Source organism: Coffea arabica, chromosome 6e (genome assembly GCF_036785885.1).
Source record: "Coffea arabica cultivar ET-39 chromosome 6e, Coffea Arabica ET-39 HiFi, whole genome shotgun sequence".
NCBI classification, from domain to species: Eukaryota; Viridiplantae; Streptophyta; class Magnoliopsida; order Gentianales; family Rubiaceae; genus Coffea; species Coffea arabica.
In genome coordinates this window covers 51,044,601-51,065,276 of record NC_092321.1, presented here as the reverse complement: position 1 = coordinate 51,065,276, position 20,676 = coordinate 51,044,601, and the positions used below count along the sequence as shown (strand labels likewise).

Below are 20,676 nucleotides of genomic sequence, written 5' to 3'. Positions count from 1 at the left end.
GGTCAAGAGGACTTAGTAGACACCAGGGATTGGTCGGCTGATGGTGTACTCGAGGGCATGAGTTTGATAGGAGGGGCAGCATTGCACCAGTTATTGAGAGTCTTCTTGAATAGTAGGAGTCAATAATAGCCAAAGAGAAGAGTCTGATTAGCATGCAGAATCTAAAATAGGCCCTACATATGCCCTCATGAATTTGACAAAGTACCAGGTCTCTCTCCTCGAGGGTGACGCATCACAGTCATGGTTTGAGAAAGGACCTTTTGTATAGTATCCCATTTCGAAGCAAGTACTGAGCTGACTGATATTGAATTTTGGGATAATATCGGAAATGTGACAGCCCCACTTTCCCCTAAGGTGAACCAAAGGGGTTAGCGGACTGCCTACCCATCTCTCGTCAGGACTAACGGGACAATTCAATACGGTTTCAAAGTTCCGGAACATACAAGCGCGCTTAGACAAGTCAAAATAAAAAATAAAAAAAACGTAAACGGAATCGATCATGAATAGTAACCGACACGTCCAAATCCAACCAAGTATCAATCAAACATATACATCTTGAAATTTACCATTTACATACCCAAAAGGACATACCCAAGTTGTCCAACGAGTTTATACAAGTACGGTTTGCAAATTACAACACAACAGTTTTGGTTGGATCCAAAATGCACTTAGAGTTTGCTCAAAAGGAGCTATTCAAAATTTCATTTACATAAGCTCAACTCGGCAACCAACATTCATGGACTTTCTAAAAGTATTCAATTTCCTGTAAGGAAAACAAAAGGAATAGAGTGAGCTTATGCCCAGTGAGATACTACCACTCAAGCAGCAAAGTTCATATAAGCATAAAGCTTTTCATTCCAATTCATCAAAAGTAAGCCCATAGCATGCATCAATAGAGTTAATGAAAGGATACGGGCGGCTCTCAAGAGCCCTTTTTCCTCGCTTGCATTCTTGATCGAACCTCATTGACCCTCCGTCAATGTTTAAGAGTAACCAACCGTAGGCTCCACTTTACTTCCATTCCTTCCACCCAACATACCCCTACCGGGCCCGAACTCCAAACAGTAGAAATTTGATAATACTCGAGTATACCGGAATCAAGAGTCTCACTACTACAAGATTCCATATAAAAGTCCCCATGGCTCGTCAATTTTCACGACCAAGCCCTCGCCGGCTCGATCCAATCGACTACCAATGGGGTTGAGCTCAGTAGTATCAGTAATGGTCGTTGGATACTCGTCCAAGCGACACCAAATCCAGTTTTCCATGTACAGTTCAAGTACCACAGTGAAACAGTAGAGAATCGTATATAATACAAAAAAGGGTGAGGGCGATCAAGTACACCCTCATTTAATCAGTTTCAACAGTGCAAATAAGCCTTCAAGGCATCAAGTTCAATATAATAAAGCCACATTGTAAACAAACAAGTGAGTAGTATACTCACCAAGCAAGCAAGTGGAAATTTCGTAAACTTCCGCCCAAAGAGCGTCTTTACTCACCGTCACGCCCTAAAATATTCAAGTAAGCATAATAAGACTCGATTACAAGTCATAAACCAATTCCACATACTACCAAAATAGGGCTCCATTAGAATGTCTAAGCACTAGAGTAAACCAGGGAAATCCGGAAATGGAATTAAGCTCTAAACCATAAAAATAGTTTTTGACATCATTTTGCGGTTATGGCACCATTGGCACTATGATTATCGGATGAAGGTGAAATACACACCGTTTCGAAGCTAAGAGGTAGGGATACAATGTTGAAGAAGGTCACTCAGTCCAGTTCATAGTGCAACTAGGTCAAAAATTCAATATACTAAACCAGAACCGCAAAAACAGGTTAACAAACCGCATTCTGGTTAACAAACCGTAATTCAGGCTACCTAAGTCCAAATCAAGTGATTCCAAATCCATCCGAAAGCTAAGATACAAGGCTACAATTCTTCAGAATACATCAACCACCAAATCAGAAGCATTCCCAATCAAATTCACCAATTACCAAAGCTGAATACCAAGTTCGGGTAGAAACAGGGCAGCAGGGGTATTTCAGTCTTTTCACAAGCTACGTTGCTCCGATTGACCTGAAATTTTTCAGGCATTTCTAAACTATCATTCCCTACAACTTTCATGTTTTAACCCAAGGCTAATTCGGCCTCTAACTATGATGAACAGTGCCAGGCAGAATGAGGGGGAATGAAACCCTAACTTTCACAATTTCCTTCCAAAACAGAAATTTCCTGCAATTAACCACAATTTACACCTTCTAACTTCATTCTAGATCAATTCCCATCATCATACAAAGCCACACCATATGAATCATATTAAATCAGAAAAATCATGATTAAATAGAAAATGTCATCAATCTCCACCAAAATCAAGAAATAACACCTAATCACATCCCTTAAGCTACCACAAGTCATGAATTAACCACCATTAGATAGAGGAGAGGGGTTCCTTCACTACTCACCTTAGTACCCAAATAAAAGAGACCACTTAGCACCTTAAACTTCCAAACAACTTCACCAATCACCTAAATACCACTAAACTAATAGGTTTTATGGAGTAATTTGAAGATTAACCGGTTGGAATGAAAGATTGAGCAAGATTGAAGGTAAAAAAATGGAGTAGTTTTTCTTCTTTTTTCTTGAGAAAGGGCCGGCCAAGAAGCTTAAAATAATGGTGAATTTTTGGTTAATTTTTCATTTAAATGGTAAAAGGATGAATAGTAGTCATAACTCAAGACTTATTCTCCAAGTGACACTTGTCACTTCATTAAATGCATATCTATCCCATTGTCTCTCTTACACCAACTCACTTAATATCCTCTAGTTATCTCCTAGCACCTGCTAAAATAAACCAAGTATCCATTACTTAACCTAACTGGTCGAATTTTTCCGAACTTTTCGCACTAGCGGGTCCCACGTCCGATATACGTGCTTAATTTCCCAAAAAATCTAACCGATACTAGAAAAATCTTCTAAAAACTATATTTACTTATAAAAATTATTTAGAAAATTTTTTAATAAAGAAAATGCATAAAAGGCGTGCAAATAATTAAAATAAGGCCTAGAAATAAGGAAATTTACGGGTTCTCACAAGAAACCTCCCCTGAGGTTTCTGAAAAAATCACTAAGCTCCCCCCACATTTTGGAAATCTCTCTTACCACCTTTTGAATTGACATTTTCTTAACAATGTCAGCCCCTCTAAGCAAAAGTAACAATAGAAAATGCATTTTGGAGGAGGGAGAGTATTTTAGTTCCCTTCATACCCTTAGGTTGACTGATACAATGACATAAGAAAGTTGCAGTAGGTGGAAAATGTGAATTAGAGAGTATTTTTCTGGCATGAGCATTGTTGCATGACCGTTGGACATGCAACGGCTATTTTGAGTGCTTCCAGTTTCTCCTTTAAAAGGTGAAACTACCGCTTGAAATAGCTGCGCAGATGGAGAGGTAACTGGGCAAAGAAATGGCTAGTTCATCCTTTAATTAGGACACTCATACAATTAAACTAATTAAACTCATCCTTTAGGGTTTATGAAATGAATGCATTTAATTAAGTAACTAATTAAATTACCTGTGAGTATTACTTTCACATAATTAATTTATGTTAAATACAAAACCTACCAGTTTCCCTTTCGTAAAAATATGAGTGTAATACTTTTTGAATTTTACTTACAACCATTTGTATATTAAATATAAATTAAATGATTCAGAGCAAAATGCTCATAAATAGCTATTACTTTGTTCGTGTAATAGAGGAAACCCATAAAGAGCTGATATGTTATGGGCAATTTCTTTTTTCTTTTTTACTTTCATGTATTTAATTTATGTTAAATACAAAACCTACTAGTTTTCCTTTCGTAAAAATATTAGTATATCACTTTTTAAATTTTACTTACAAATATTTAAGTATTTAACATAAATTATATGATTCAGAGTAAAATGCCTATAAATAGCTAGTACTTTATTCATATAATAGAAGAAACTCGTAAAGAGCTAGTAAAAAGTGGGTAATTTCTTTTTTTACTTTTACGTATTTAATTTATGTTAAATACAAAACCTACCAGTTTCCCTTTCATAATAATATTAGTGAAACACTTTTTGAATTTCACTTATAAACATTTATATATTTAATATAAATTAAATGATTCAAAGTAAAATGCTCATAAATAGTTAGTACTTTATTCATATAATGGAAGAAACTCGTAAAGAACTGGTATGCTATGGACAAATTTTTTTTACTTTCAAATACTTCATTTATATTTAAGGAAGGTTACTGCTATTTTTGTAAAAATATTTGTGTAATGGCTTTTGAATTTTATTTGCAAATATTTATGTATTTAACATAAATTAAATGTTTTAGAATAAAATGCCCATACAAACCTGATACTTGGTTCATGTAATAGAGAAAAGTCTTAAAGAGTTGGTACTTTATGGGATATTTCTTTTTTTAAAAAATATTTAATTTATGTTAAATAGATAACTTACTAGTTTTTTTTTTCGTAAAAAATTACTATAACACTTTTTTGAATTTTACTTAAATACATTTATATATTTATTATAAATTGAATGTTTGAGAGTAAAATGTTCACAAAAAGCTTTAAGAGTAAAATATTTAATTGTTTTAATTTCTTTACTTTAAATTTTTTTCCTTTATTCAGTATTTAACATAAATTATATGATTCAGAGTAAAATGCCTATAAATAGCTAGTACTTTATTCATATAATAGAAGAAATCCGTAAAGAGCTAGTAAAAAGTGGGTAATTTCTTTTTTTACTTTCACGTATTTAATTTATGTTAAATACAAAACCTAGTAGTTTCCCTTTGATAATAATATTAGGGGTTGCTTGGTTAAAGGGTTTGGGAATCAGCTAATGGAATGAACCCCTTATTTGTTGCTTGGGTTAAGTCTATTGGAATGCAATTTCTGGAATCATTTCTAAAAACTCATTCCCGAGTAAATTGGGAGGTTTTGGACAAAACTCTCAACTCATTCCCGAGCAAAAATAATTATGACGAACTTACCCTCTCTTTTTCTTCATTACAAGCCACATCTTCTCTTCTTCTTCTTCATCAGATTTTCTATCTCTTCTACTTCACCAATTGGACAACCATAAAGATCAGTGGGGTTCGATTTTCCTTGGACAACGAATTCTGGAGTTGAAGAGTCTTCTACTAGGGTGAATTTTTTGATTCCAGGTAAGTGGATTACAAACTCCCTTGGCTCTGCAATTTTCTTTCCCGTATGCAAGTTTTTCTCTTCCTTCTTCTCTGCTTTTTCAAGCTACTCACTGGGTAGCTAAAAATAAAGAAGGAAAGAAGGGAATCTGACACAATAAAACTAATTGGACCAAAATGTTGCTGAAGATTCTTTTTAGGGGCTGACGATAAAGAAGGGAATTCTTTTTTCAAGCTACTCACTGGGTAGCTAATGTGTTTTCTTGAATTACGCATTCTTTTTAGGGGTTGACGATTCTTGATCTTTTGGTTATTTGATCCGTGAATACTGGTATAGTTTGGGTGGGCTTCTACATGCCCTATACCTGTTTGTAAAATTGTCTGCCTGAATAGTTTTCAGTTTCATAGTTATTTATACATTAGGATTTCGAGTTTCAACCATCAATTTCGTTTGTTTATGCTTATTTATATCTATATATCATTGTGTTTATGGATGTATGATACATGTCTAGGCCCTTTTAATAAGATCAATTAATGTTTAATGCATTTAAAGATTTTGATGTCATAATCTAGTTTGGTGAATATTGTTGTTTGGTTGTCATATTGCAAAAGTTGGCTTGTGATCCAATGTGGAAATCAGATGGAGGATTTAAAAATAATTATATGAGCGAATTGCTTAAAATTATCTTGCGTAAATTACCTACTTTTACCAAACAAGTCAGCCCACATATTGAATCAAAAGTTAAGTGGTTGAAAAATAGGTTTTATGCAATTGTTGAAATGTGCAAAGAAAGTGGTTGTAGTTGGAATGATGCTGAGAAAAAGATTTCTTGTGAAAAACAGTGGTATGATGATTGGTGCAAGGTAAGAAATTGATTACTTTTTACATTCTGATATGTCCTTTTTCAACATTTTATTAAGATTATTATTTATCTTTCTATTCTGTCTCTAGACTCATAAGGATGCGAAGGGCCTTTGGGATGTCAAATTTTCATATTTAGGAGATCTTGAAATTCTATATGGAAGAGACAGAACCACTGGAAATGTTGCTGAAGATTTTGCACAAGCTGTCCAAGATATGGAAGATGTCCAAAATTTGGAGGAAGGAGATGAAGGGCTTGATGCTATGTCAAACTCGGATAATGATAACCTTCAAGAAGATGAAGTAAATTCCATGGAGCAATCAACTCAACCAAGCTCAACAAGCACAAGAAATTCCAAGAAACAAAAGAAACAATCACCTCCCATTGCAAATGTGTCAAAAAAAATGAAATATGCATCAACAACAAGGAGTGATCTTGATGCATCATTGCAATTTCTCACCAGCAAATTTAGAGATTTCGTGGAGGGAATTCAAGCTAATTTCACAACTATGGCAGCAGCCATGTCAAATGAGGATAAACGTGAGCAATTGGTCTCCGATAGAAGAGATCAAGTTGTTGCTGAGTTAATGAAACTTGCTTTACCGAGTGGAGATGTAATGAATGCAGCTGACATACTTTCAGAGCAGATTTCCAAGCTTCATGTGTTCTACAATCTCCCTGCAGAAATGAAACGACAATATGTCATTAACCTCCTTTATCCTCCATCCACTCGCTGAAGTAAAATTATTGTTAGCAGGAAAGTGATGATTTGATGGCAATTTCTTTTTGTTATGGTGACTATTAGATGGTTATATGATTAGTCTTTTGGAGATTATGGATATTGAGTGGCACTTTCGACTGGATTAGACAATTGATTTGTATTTGGTATGGTTAGCTTTTGTGATTTGAGTCTCCTTTTTTTGTTTATATATATAAGAAGAAATCTATTTCATATCATTATCTAATGTAGGAACCATGAACGACTTGTTAATGGAGTAAATTCCAAAAAAAAGGAGTTTTTAAACTAACTTCCTAAAGGTGGCAATTTTTGAGTCTCTTCCTAAAGAGTGGAAAACGCGTTAAAGAAATGTGTTCTTCCAAATAAAAACACAACTTTCAAATAGATTATTTTAATTTTCGTAAATTTGTTTAAATATAACAAAATGGTTAAATAGCGTATTAAATACAAAACCTGTCAGTTTCCCATAAAGAGCTGGTATCTTATGGGCAATTTCTTTTTTTTTTTTTTTACTTTCACATATTTAATTTATGTTAAATACAAAACATACTAGTTTTCCTTTGGGCGTTATTTAACCAATTTTTTCCATAAAAAGCTGGTATGTTTCCTATAAAGAGTTGGTACAAAACATACTACAAAACCTGCCAATTTCCCATAAAGAGCTGGTATTTTATGGGCAATTTCCTTTTTTTTTTTACCTTTCACATATTTAATTTATGTTAAATACAAAACATACTAGTTTTCCTTTGAGCGCTATTTAACCAATTTTTTTCATAAAGAGCTAGTATGTTTCCCATAAAGAGTTGGTACAAAACATACTACAAAATCTGCCAGTTTCCCATAAAGAGCTGGTATCTTATGGGCAATTTCTTTTTTTTTTTTAACTTTCACATATTTAATTTATATTAAATACAAAACATACTAGTTTTCCTTTGAGCGCTATTTAACCAATTTTTTTCATAAAGAGTTGGTATAAATCACGCTTCAAAACCTGCCAGTTTCCCATAAAAAACTGGTATGTTATGCACTATTTAATCAATTTTTCATATTTAAACAAATTTACGAAAATTAAAATAATGTATTCGAAAGTTGCGTTTTTATTTGGAAGAACGCATTCCTGGAATGCGTTTTTCACCCTTTGAAAAGAGATTCAAAAATCGTTACATTTTGGGAAGTTAGTTTAAAAACTCCCTTTTTGTCGTAAATTTACTCCTTATTAATGCAGCCACTATATTTATTTTTTGGTATTAATTTTTTTTATGATTTATGATTTTCTTATGTTTTTTCAAAAAGTTAATAATTATTGTAGTTACAATTATGAAGATGTTAATTTGTCATATGTTTAATTCTTTTGTTTTAGAAGAATTATTATATCAGGGGTATATTTGGAATTTAATTGCATTTAATTCCGAAACACTCATCAAACCAAGCATCAAGAATTGGAATGATACTAATTCCAATGTGTGAACCAAGCTAGATATTGGAATGAAAAGTTTTAATTCCAAAACCAGAGTCTATGATTTCATTTCCATTTCCGATTCCAATATGTGAAACAAGCAGCCCCTTAGTGAAACACTTTTTGAATTTCACTTATAAATATTTATATATTTAATATAAATTAAATGATTCAAAGTAAAATGCTCATAAATAGCTAGTACTTTATTCATATAATAGAAGAAACTCGTAAAGAACTGGTATGTTATGGACAATTTTTTTTACTTTCAAATACTTCATTTATATTTAAGGGAGGTTACTGCTATTTCTGTAAAAATATTTTTGTAATGGCTTTTGAATTTTATTTGCAAATATTTATGTATTTAACATAAATTAAATGATTCAGAATAAAATGCCCATACAAACCTGATACTTGATTCATGTAATAGAGAAAAATCATAAAGAGTTGGTACTTTATGGGATATTTCTTTTTTTAAAAATATTTAATTTATATTAAATAGATAACTTACTAGTTTTTTTCGTAAGAAATTACTATAACACTTTTTGAATTTTACTTAAAAACATTTATATATTTATTATAAATTGAATGTTTGAGAGTAAAATGTCCACAAAAAGCTTTAAGAGTAAAATATTTAATTGTTTTAATTTCTTTACTTAAATTTTTTTTCCTTTTATCAGCTAAATAAGGTAACAGCAGAAACAAGGGTATTATTGGCAACTGATGAAGTCAACTAGTGACTTCTGACCCCACAATCACTTTAGGGGTGGTAAGAGAGATTTCCAAAATGTGGGGGGAGTTTAGTGATATTTCAAGAAACCTTAGGAGAGGTTTCTGATATTATCCCTTGAATTTTCTTGCTTCAACATGATCTTCGAATCGGACCCCTTGGCTAAGAAATCTAATACTCGATTCTATTCAAATATCCTGTGGCTCTACAAGGTAAACTGGACTTTCTTGAATTGGGTTTTGCTATGACCTTCATTAGAACTGTCTTATTTAACTGAGAGAATGAGGTAGAGGTTAACCTAGAGAGAAAGTTAGCACACTTGTTTTCGAAACGAGGAATTCTTTGGATTTTGAAATATTCAAATTTCTCGACTTGCTAGAGAACCTTGAATAAGTATTTCTACATGCATTTTTCTTTGGGCTCATAGTGTCCTAGCACCTATCGAACCACTAACTAAAAGTCACTGTATATTTGTAATTATTGGGTCTCAAGTTGCCATACCAATTGGAGGTTGGCAAGTAGGCCTCAAACGTGGTCTTGTTGTCAGAGTCTGAAAATTTAAAATACATGGCATAGGAGCATTTATGACTATTTGAACTGAGAAGCAATAACCCAGTCCCACTTCTCTCATTGCTAGATGAGCCGTCGACATGTAAGTTTCATCTATAATTACAATTAGTTTATTCAAGTGAAATCAAATAGATATATAATATATGTTATTTGTACTATTCAGGTGAAATTACATAGACATATACATGGGTTTTCAAAAACAAGAAAAAAATTATTCGTACACATGATCAATGAGGGATAAAAAAATTTATTTTGTGAAATGTGAGGGACTATGAATTGGATAATGTGAAATATAATTTGACAATTTTGCCCCTTAAAAATGATTACGTTCAAGGCATGTGATGGATTCCGACCAAAATTTAGTCAGAAATTTAGATAGAGACGAAATTTGACCAATGCGAATTTGTAAGGGACGTAAAATTATACTTCTAAAAGTAAAGGGTAAAAAAAATTATTTTATGAAATATGAGAAACGTTTTAAATGATTTTTTCTAAGTTTAATATGATATTTGAACTCAACTCGTTTAATTAAACCTGCGAACCAAATTTGAACTTGTACAAACAAAATTCAAACTTATACGATGTGAGCTGAGTTGAGTCGAGTCGAACGAGCTCACCAACTACTTGTTTGCTTAACAGTACGTACCAAGAAACTTAAAAGAAATTTTAATCGCAAAAAAAAAAAAAAAAAAAACAGGTGCCATTGCTCTCTCTTTCTTTGTTTACAACGAAAGGAAGAAGCAGAAAACACACATATTTCCTCGAAATGATCGCCTCCGACTCTGAAAAACCGACATTAAATAACCAATAACGAAAAAATACGAACAAAAAGAACCTTTATATTTTCCTCGCAAAATCAAGCGGTTTTCAAAGTTCAATCATCAACATTCATTTTCCGGCGCCCTAAAAACTTAAAAAAGAAAAAAATGGAATGCGTGTTAACGACGTCGTCCTCAGCCGTTCTCCCCCGGAATTTTCTGATCAATTGTCATCATCATTCCCAGAAGAATTCTTATGGTTATTCTCTGTTCAGAATGGAAAGGCTTGGAAAGCAACCAAACGCTGCCGTTTGCTGCTTGAAGGTAAATTTTTGTTGCAATTTTGTATAGTGATGTTCAATTTATCAATTATTAATTTTTTAAATTGTATTTATGTAGCTTTTGGTAATTTTAGTTTTATTTATGTGTATTATTTTCACATACATGCTAAATGTGTTTTTTTTTTCCAGTTTTTTTTCTTTATTTGTTCATGAATGTTAATAATACTTGAGTATTAGGAAAATTGACCTTGGATTTTCATTCAGGAGTAGTTGGAAATTATATAAAAAGAATAAGAAATGTTTAATTGTTGTCAGAAATTGTTTATTACAAGAATTAGCCAGGAACTATGCTAGAATAAGAAATGCCTTCACCTATTGTTAGATAGCTGTTTATGCTAGGTTGGAGCAGTAAATCAATTTTCTTCTAGTCCCAAAATAGATAACTGAATAAATAAAAAAAATAGATAACTGGATAGGTTGTGAATTCAAGGTTTTTCATGCATGGGGTCAACACAGTGGTCAGGGGAGTGCTCCTAGAGTCTTTCTTGCTGTCAGGTTCAGTGTTCGAATCTTGTGCTTAACGGTTGGGGGTGAGAAGGGTGTGGGGAGGGGTGGGAGGGTTTAAAAAAAAAAGAATTAATTATTTACATAGGTATAGCTAGGAATTTCCTGTTATGAAATGTGCTCTAGTTTGTTGTAGTTAGATTCAGTCTATAACTTTAGCAATTAGTGATGTATTAAGCCTCTCTCAATAATTCGACAGGATGTGTTAGGCCAGTGTTGTTTTGTGTTTTATAATGTGCAGATATGATGGAGGATTATATTGTATGTGAACTGTGAGAAATATGGGGATTGATGTAATTATGCACCTATGGTCGGAATTTGTCTCATGATGGAAAAATGAACTGAGAATACGTAAAAGTCGCCACAGAAGGAGAAATGATGGATTAGCTGGTGCTGTTAAATGTGATGTTGTTTCTTTTGTCTTGAGCATGTGGCTTAGTATTTTGTGTCCCTTTGTTTTTAGGTTAGAATTGCTGAAGTATAAAGGTTGGGGGGAGGACATGGATGGAAGAGGTTTGTAGTTTTAGGCAAGAGAAGTAGTAATGTGCACTTTAGAGAAACTGCATTAAACTGGTGGAAGGTTTGTAGTTTCCAAGACTACAGTTGGGACTAAAATAAGCCGAAGGCCTTCGACTAATATGGATCATTGAGGGAATTTTTTCCTGGCTGATTGGAAAGACGTCAATTTGGATTGGAATGTTTGGATTGTTCGATGACTCAGATGGGAAAGCAAACTCTGGCCTCATTTCTATTGTAATTTTTGAAATGACGTGATTTAGGTTTCCACGCTTTGTTTTCTTTGCTATTAATGTGTTACAAATGAAAACATTCTGTATCTAACATGGGCTTAATCATTTTCAAAGGGTTAATTTGTTATGACAGATACTTTTTTTTGTCCTCTTTTTCATCCACCAATCACTTCCCAAACCACAATGGAGAATGTAATGATTGAGTAATGGGTGAAACTGAAAATTGTTGTATATGAAAAACATACGCTTTGAAGCACTTAAGGGCCACCCACTATCATCACCAAATTCCCTTTAATTGATAAGAACTTTTAAAGACTAAAGACATTTTCTCTAGTCATTTCCAACTACATGAATCGCACTTGCAGGCAATAGAATGATTTTAAAGATCATATTTGATATGTTTTGATTCTTTTTTGCAAAAATTTAACATTGACTTCGAGTTAAACTCTAGACAGATACTGCATTCAATTCTTATCAGTCTAAGGCTTGTGATTTCACTGTTCGACTGCATCTTGGACCATGTAATGTCTCTTGACATCTAATTTTCATTCAAACTTCTTTGAAGTGGTTTTTCCTTTAGATATTAAGCTTGGAGTAAATGCACATAAAGTTTGGAGATTACAACTGATCCAATGTGTCTTTGACTGTTTTAGATTCTCATTGTTTTTGTAGCATATGTCTATGAATCGCATAATATCTGCAGAGTTTTCAGAAGACTTGACTCTATACTTTACTGTAGCAGGCTGTGTCAAGTTCAGTGGGTGATGTGCATAAACAGAGAAGTAGTCTTCAATCTCTATTTTGTTATGACAAGGCTGTACCAGAAGAAATAATTGAGAAGCCAATTGGAATATCTTTGGCTGAGAAAAATATTGGCAATAATCCTCGATGTACTGATTGCCAAGCCAAAGGTGCTGTCCTTTGCACTACTTGCACTGGTTCTGGTTTGTATATTGACTCTATATTAGAGAGTCAAGGCATCATTGTGAAAGTTAGATGTCTAGGTAAATTTTTGATCCCTCTGCTCTTTTTCTTTCTCCCTTTTTTGTCCTTTTATTTTCTTTTTCCTAGAAGGTGATGCAAGCATGCCAAGCATGAACACTCTTATTGAACCTGCTGCACTCTTATATATATATATATATCTGTGTGTGTGTTTGTGTATGTATGTATGTGTGTATTGTTAGTGTATACACTATCACCCTTAGATGTATACTACATGTGCAAAAGGTGAAGTTTAAATTCAAATTGGGATTCAGTGGCATAGCATCATGGATGCTAGTGTATATACTGTCAGTTTGAATTCAGCTTATGATGTATGTACTTGATGCTTAACTCAATTGTTACTTTCTATTTATGTTTGAACATAGTTTGCAATGTGTTAGTCAAGGAAGGAGGTTCGAAGGGTGCCAGGGTGGGTTTTGGGGGGGGGGGGGGAATGAGGAAGAAGAATGTCAGAAGTGATCTCTCCAAGTGTTCCTATTTGTTTTAAATATCCATATACAGGACTTTCTACTTATGGACCATAACTGGCACCCAGCAATGGATATACATTTTGGTTAAGCCGGTTTGAAGGCTGAGTGAGGGCTTGTCAGGTCATAAAGTTTTGCATTTAACAGTTAATCCCAAACTTTGCAATCTATGCTATGAACATTGAAATTGTGAAACCCATGTGATTGTGAATTCTCAGTGTGGTTTTGATTTAGGTGTTGGGTTATGTCATTGATCTGGTGTTATTGTTCTTGTTTTTGAACGAATTAGTTTAATGGTAAGATTGTGCTTTTGCAATTTGGCATACAATCTATCTAGTGGGATCAGCTGCTTGGTTAATTATGTGAAAAGTTAAAATGCATGTAGACATGCATACATATTATTCAAGAAAGTGAAAAATCATATGGTGCTTTTGTAGCTAAACCTCGTAATTGGTCAGGTATGCTAAGACTGGGTTGGATTGGTAGGGAAATATGATTCTGGCAACCTATGAGGTGGCATAGGACTCAGTGTGTATATAAATGGATGCAAACACTACCTAAATACAGGATTATTTGCAATAAATTAGGGCCAGAAGTAAGGTTATCAATTTTGAAACATACATGAGATTGATTATTGTCTTCACATGATGCAATGCAGCCAACGGAAGATTTCTTTAAAAAGATGGCTATCTAGTAAAGGGACTTGCTGATGAAACTAGAAAACAAGTAGGATGGCAGATTTCTAACAGAAAATCACAAAAATAAGTCACAATGCCATCTCCTGATATAGGTTGTTATTAGTTATATATACGATAACTGTATCTCCACAAGAGCTTGTGCGGTCGACCTGACCAAATGGTGGTACTTATCCCATAATTTTTATGAAACCTTTAATAGAGATTACAGGTCTGAAACAAATGCATAGATTTTATGAGACCCACCTGCCATTGATACAAAAAAGTGCTTGCCTTTTTCTTCGCTCCGAGGAATATGAGCAGCTTCTATTAGTGGCCCTATAGCTCGCTTTATATGGAAATGGACCTCAAAGATGGAAAGGTTAGCCGAAACCAGAAACATGCTTACTCCACTAGAATGCCTGTGACAGGGCAACGATCCCCTCAAAATCTCAAAATTTGGTCAATCCTTTTCAAGCTAGATTCATGTGAATGTGGAATGCTTTGCTGAAAACTGGCCAGGAGTTGCATAACTAAATAAATACTGAATCAAAGCCCGAACATTAACTATGGTTTCTCTAGACTGGATGATTTATATCATGTGGAGGACTAGCTAAATAAGAAGAGAGAGTTGTCAGTTTTTATGGTAATTTTTGTTATTTCTCTATAGGGCTAATCTTACAACTCCTCTTCACCAAGTTTTGATGGTTCTAGAGCGAATGTATGCTCCTTTGTTCAATATTTAAGCTGCAAAATGAGAAAAGAGTCAAAGATATTGAGTTGTACTTGGTTATTGAACAGTCATTTGCTGCATGTGGCGTCTTGTGCTTTTGGAAGCTCCTCAAGATCTGTCTTTTAATGCTGGAAATCACGGAGTGCTCTTTCAGTAGACATATATACACTAACCTGTTTATCATATGAATGTTTGCAAGCTTATATATCAATGTTATGCTTTGGCCTCTTTTTATGCAAAATAATTACATAAGTAAGAGATGAAGTGCGGATTGGGAAATCCACTCATAAGGATGGCAGAGACTGACTTGGGATAAAGCCAATATCTTCTGTGGGATTTACAGATCAGTCATCTCTCCTGATGAAATAGTAGAACTTGCCTGACATGATTTTCTTTCCAAGTTTTAATTCAGCAAGTTAACTCAGATGACATGTTTTTCAAGCTCATGAAAACTCAAGTAGACAGAGAGTGCTAACAACTTTAGTTATTTCTTGACCATATTTGTGACTTTTATGTGTTGTCTAAAATCATGTAGAATGGCAAAAATGCTTCAGCTATAATGCATGAGAGAAACATTTAATGCATTACACCAGGGTGGTTTAAATGCATACTGGGACTTTATTCTCTATTTTCTCTTGAGAGTCAATTTTACTTGGTCAAAGCTTAAGAGTGTCAAGAAGTCCCATAAACAAGAGGTACCAATTGGTCAAAGTGGAGAGCTCTCATGGATGCAAATAAAGGAATGAGAATACTTGTTTAAAATTTCCTCTCAACAATTCAAGAATTATCAAGTTAATTTCTTTTTCTTGAGGAATTCTTAGTTTGTCAACTGCCAACCTTATGGGTCAGACATGAGGAAATCACTTGTGTAGTACTTATCATTGTGTTCAAAAGACTTGGACTATTCTAGTTTCAACCATTTGTCCTTGCTTTGGAATTTAGATTTGAACATTATTAATTGAGTTGTTACGCAAAAAGTTCTCTGTAATGGGTTTCATGTCTGTAGATGACAAATGGTTCTCTTTTCTTTCTTACTTTGGTTTAGATGGGCTTTGCCTTTAGTTTAGCATATAATAAAATTGATAAATGGACGACATCTAAGCCTTTATAACTTTCCACTCTGGTATTTGGTTTTTTGTGATCTCATAGTTTAAATTAGGTTTTCCTCAATCAATTGGAAGCCTTTGATTTCCAACTGTGCAATCATAATTATCATTCTACACTTGTGAAAGTTTTGTTGTTATTTCTCAAAAATCTCTTTATTGCCTTTATTTTTTTTTGGTTAACTTTCAGTTTTCTATAAGGTGGCTTTGTGCAGAGTTGGCAGTTGTTAATTAACATTGAAGTAAGAGTAGTATAATTTTGTATATTGACATCAAGAAGGTTGACAAGTTTGAATCATACTCTGGTAAAATGCAGGTTGTGGTGGAACTGGGAACATAATGTGCTCAGAATGTGGTGGACGAGGTCACCTTTGACTCCCCCGGAGAGCAAGATTTTGCTCCTGGTGATGTTGTCATAGCTGGAACTATCTTATACTATGATAGCATGTAAGTGAATGCAGATCTAGTCACGGTGATAGTAGAATTGGTTGTTCAGGTTTACTATTTAGTAGGATGTGAGGAATATAAGCGAAAATGCATTAGTATATGATACTAATAGCTTCGAAGGTCAAGTAATTTCCCGACTTGTGTCTATTTGCTGTTTTTCTTTTCATTGTCAATATTGCAATGAATAGTGTAGAGTATTCATTATTTCGGGAATCAAAATGAAACTGTTTATGTATTCCAGAATATGTTTGCTTTGAACTTTTGATTTGGTACCCCAAAATTGCATGGCAATTGTAGTATTTCTTTATATTTATTTGGTTGTAGACAAAATTAGAACTTGTGACTGATCAACATTTGTGTGTCTGAACACAGATCATAGTGAGAAGGAAAGAGATGAAAATATATCTTTGCCATTTACAGAGTGAACAAGAGCTTAGTAGTTCAATAAAGTATCCTGAGATGGACCCAAAGAATGGGAAAGAAAGAATAGATAGAGGATTAAGAAATGTAAAAATTTGCTTTCTTGGTACAAATCAATGAATGTTAAGAATGTTGCTTTTCTGCATATGCAAGTGTCCTTTGGGCTAGTAGAAAATATGAGTAACCTTTATACACGAGATCTTTGCAGCTCCTCAATGAATTTTGGAATCGTACAGTCAAATTTTTGGTTCTGTGGGTTCTCCGCATAGGCAACATAGTATGCAGAAACGCCAGCCTGTATCCATGACATTGCCACCCGATTCTGCAATGCAAAGATTGTTTGAGCATGTAATCAGCATCTCCTTCAAGTTATGTTGTTGACATTATAATTTCAACTTGGATACTTCGGATTAAGTATATTCAATAAGGTATTACCATGAAATATCCACTTAAAAAGGTGTATATTGACACCTCAGTTGCATAGTTCCTACGAGACATGAGAGCCCATGAACCTCCCAGCAGTGCACATGCAGCACCACCTGCAGTTCCACTTAGGAAGCAAAATGAGCTAGTTAGGTCAGAGTTTATCAATTGTTCAATACCAGCTCTCTGGAACATCTCCCAGATATTTCTTGATGACTGCACAATGCCTTTGTTATGAAGCCCTATATGCACGAAGCCCCATCGATTGCCATATGCTACTAGCCTTGATGCAATTGCAGAATAGCAACTTGTGCAGGAGAACATGAATTCATCAGCATCTTTTGAAACCATACTGATGGCACGGGCTGAACCCCGTATGACACAAATGACAGGTACAAGAATTGATCCTATGCAGATGGTCCCTATTGAGTGCTTAAATGTGTTCTTAAATGCCATGATTGTACCAATTTCTAGTCCATATGTAAGTTGCATATATTTGATGTGAGAGATTGCAACTTGCTGTGTGTTCTTGATGATATGAGCAGTCCATGTCAAGCTCAATAGTATTACAAAGATGAATAATATGTCCCAGCTTGTATTTGTGGCTGTAGCCCCTCCAATGCCAAAGAACAAAAGGCTGGAGTACAGGGTACAGGTGATGATGGACAGAAATGCAACTCCAGTGGCTATTTGAGGAGGAATTGCAATAGACAATAATAGAATCTGACCAGCATACTCGAGTCGGGGTTGGACCCAGCACCAATAGAGTGACTGTGTGACTGCAGAAACTACTGCAATGGCAGCAGCCACCAAGCTGCCTGTGGTACCTATTGAGACAAGTAGGAAACCAACTAAACCTATCAGCAGAGGGCTAAGCCAAAATGCTACTTTCATAGTTCTCAGAGGGTTGAAGGCTGTAAACGCTTGCCATGCAAAACCAGCAATTGCAGCAAAAGCAGTCGAAACAAGGACAGGTAGATACCAATCTTGAGTGTCAAAATGGTGAGTATGGGATGCCGATAGTATGCTGCGAATAGCAAGCACAATCACCAAGATCGTAATCGAAACAAGATGCAAGTAGAATATATTTTTGAAGAGCTTATTCAAGAAGTTGCCTTCCGTCATCTCACAGACTGAGTACCTTCAATGAATTCAGAAGGAAGCACCGTGCGGGAATACTCATAGGATGTCAAATATCTTGTGGAAGTAGTGTACCTAGATATATCTATATCAATTTAATGATAAATAGAAAAATTTGCTGTTGGAATATGCGTCTTGAGCAAGAAATCCTTGCAACACAAAAAGTCTTAACGATGTTATCCACAGGAAGAGAGACAGAAGCCTGAGGAGAAAGGAAGATGGGCTTAACGTCAAAAACTGAAGAAGGGTTGTTATAAGTGCACTCATGTCATGTGTGTGTTTCTCTCTGTTTCTACGTTTCTGTGTGTGAGAGAGAGAGAGACAGAGAATTAAAGAGAGGCAAGTGAGAGAAGACCCCTTTTGTTTCTTGGTGGAAAGCAAACTTGTGATCTTGCATCTAACTTGCAGAGAAATGGAGTTGGGCAATGGTTGTAGAAGCCTCAGGTACCTCCTTCATTACCATGGTGAAAGGGATCTGCCGTCTTTCCCTTCACATTAATTGTAGTGTTCAATCATTCTCTAAGCTATATTTGCACCTATGATTGTGGCAAACAAAATATCCAACTAGTTATTTTCAGCCACTAACACATTTTAGTACATTATGAATGTCTTCTATGCATTAATTTTGGCATGAATTGACTTTACATATAATAGTATATGTGTGTATTATCATACCAATAATGATTTTCTTTTGAACTCTCCAATTATATAATAGAATAATGATTAGTTTCATATCGAACTGTTTAACTTGTGAAGGTTTCAAATTTTACCAGCCTCAAAATTGGAAGATTATTAAAAGGAATTAGATAATGTCTGTTAATGACATGAATGATGAAAACAAGATAGGATCGGTGATGCAATAAAGATAGTCCCGTTATCTTATTCGGCAATAAAGATACTCTTTATTGTTCACATATTGTATTTTGTTGCCCTTCTCGTGATGCATTTACAACATTCACAAATTTGAGGGTTGGGCTTTTAACTGGAAAAAGGGATTTTGATTGCTAGTTAGAATTTCAAGTTTTACCTAATTATTCTATCTGCAAGTATACGGGTCAACGAGTATAGCGTATTAGGATTGATCCTACAAGGACTAAGAAAAGTACTATGGTTTTATTCACTCACCTTATTATTTAGACAAACAACTAAACAAATTTAAAAAGTAACCACAAACTAAGCTAAGATTAAAGAAAATAAGATTGCTCAAAGATCAAGTTAAGAGACTTCCTAAAATTAACAATAACTTGTTGTGCCAAAAATAGAAACTAGATAGGATGACTAAGTTATGAATTTCATGATTTGCCAAGAAATAACTTCCAAATACCCTCAGTTTTGCCAATGAACATTATATTGTTGGAAATTACTTTCTCCAATTTCTCAACAATTTATACCTTTCCTTAACCCACTTTTATAGAGAAAAGGTTAGATACAAGTTTAATAATTTCAATGAAATTATTGCATGAAAATCCACTCAACTTTATTCCCTATTTTCATGTGAACAAAACTAGGATCTAAGAAGGAAAATCTATATGTAGACAACTTTCATTGATCATACAATCATCAAATAATTCATAATTAGTGGCCAGATAATCATAAATAGCATACACAAGTTCTTAAACTAGCCAAATCATGAAATAGCATAATCATTCCTAATTGTTTCATATCAAAGCAACAACAAGTTCATCTTTACCCTAATATTAAGTACATCCAAGCATTAATAACACTTGCAACTAAACATTGAAAACAAACATAAGAGAAAAAGAGTATAGGAAGAAGAATTTTTATTCAATTTCTTGAAGTTGAATTTTTTAATTCCTTTACAAGTTGTTCCCTCAAATAAGTAAAGTGCAAGAATATCCTTTCACTTTTTCTTTTAAGTTATCTTACTAAACTAGACTAACAACTACTACTAAGACTATACTAGATTAAACTCTTGTTTTTTCTCTTCTTCACTCTCTACTCTGCTTTGTGAAGAGTTTCTCTATTTAAAGAGGGATTTTGATGCAAAAGACAAAGTGTAAATATACATTCTTCTTGAACCCACAAACCTGGTTTATTGGAGTTGTTAAACATCTTTTGCAGGTTTTTTGGGCAGTTCCCACTAAAATTTGGTCAGAAAAATAAGTCAAAAAAGTTGTGTGAACAAAGTACAAGTTGCAAAGTAAGTTGCAAGCCAAAATCAGAGATCTGCGAGGTGATCAGCGAATTGTGGCTCGTAGATTAGTCACTGTGACGACACTACCTCCCCCTAGGGCGTACCTTAGGATTTGGTGGACCACCGGCCTAACTCTCCCCAGGTTTCATGCACAAGTCCCAATACAATATAAGAATCTCGATAACAAAAGCAATAGCAATTTCAAAACTTAGATATATACATTC

General features: G+C 34.3%; 2 protein-coding genes across 3 annotated transcripts; one reads left to right on the top strand and one right to left on the bottom strand.

The window, feature by feature from the left end:
• The first annotated feature begins 10,195 nt into the window (after positions 1-10,195).
• On the top strand, positions 10,196-16,572 carry LOC113694955 (uncharacterized). 2 transcript variants are annotated; one of them, XM_027213889.2, is made up of 3 exons: positions 10,196-10,618; positions 12,628-12,892; positions 16,184-16,572. In XM_027213889.2, exons 1-3 carry the CDS (start codon positions 10,463-10,465, stop codon positions 16,240-16,242), a joined length of 480 nt encoding a protein of 159 aa, XP_027069690.1. In that variant the 5' UTR covers positions 10,196-10,462; the 3' UTR covers positions 16,243-16,572. The 2 variants fall into 2 exon arrangements, with proteins under 2 accessions (XP_027069690.1, XP_027069691.1); XM_027213890.2 differs by having other exon boundaries at positions 10,202-10,618; positions 12,631-12,892.
• A 118-nt stretch (positions 16,573-16,690) lies between these two features.
• Positions 16,691-18,859, bottom strand: LOC113694954 (protein PNS1-like). Its single transcript, XM_027213887.2, has 2 exons — positions 17,170-18,859; positions 16,691-17,056 (listed from the first exon to the last, which is right to left on the bottom strand). Exons 1-2 carry the CDS (start codon positions 18,280-18,282, stop codon positions 16,922-16,924), a joined length of 1,248 nt encoding a protein of 415 aa, XP_027069688.1. The 5' UTR covers positions 18,283-18,859; the 3' UTR covers positions 16,691-16,921.
• Positions 18,860-20,676: the final 1,817 nt, after the last annotated feature.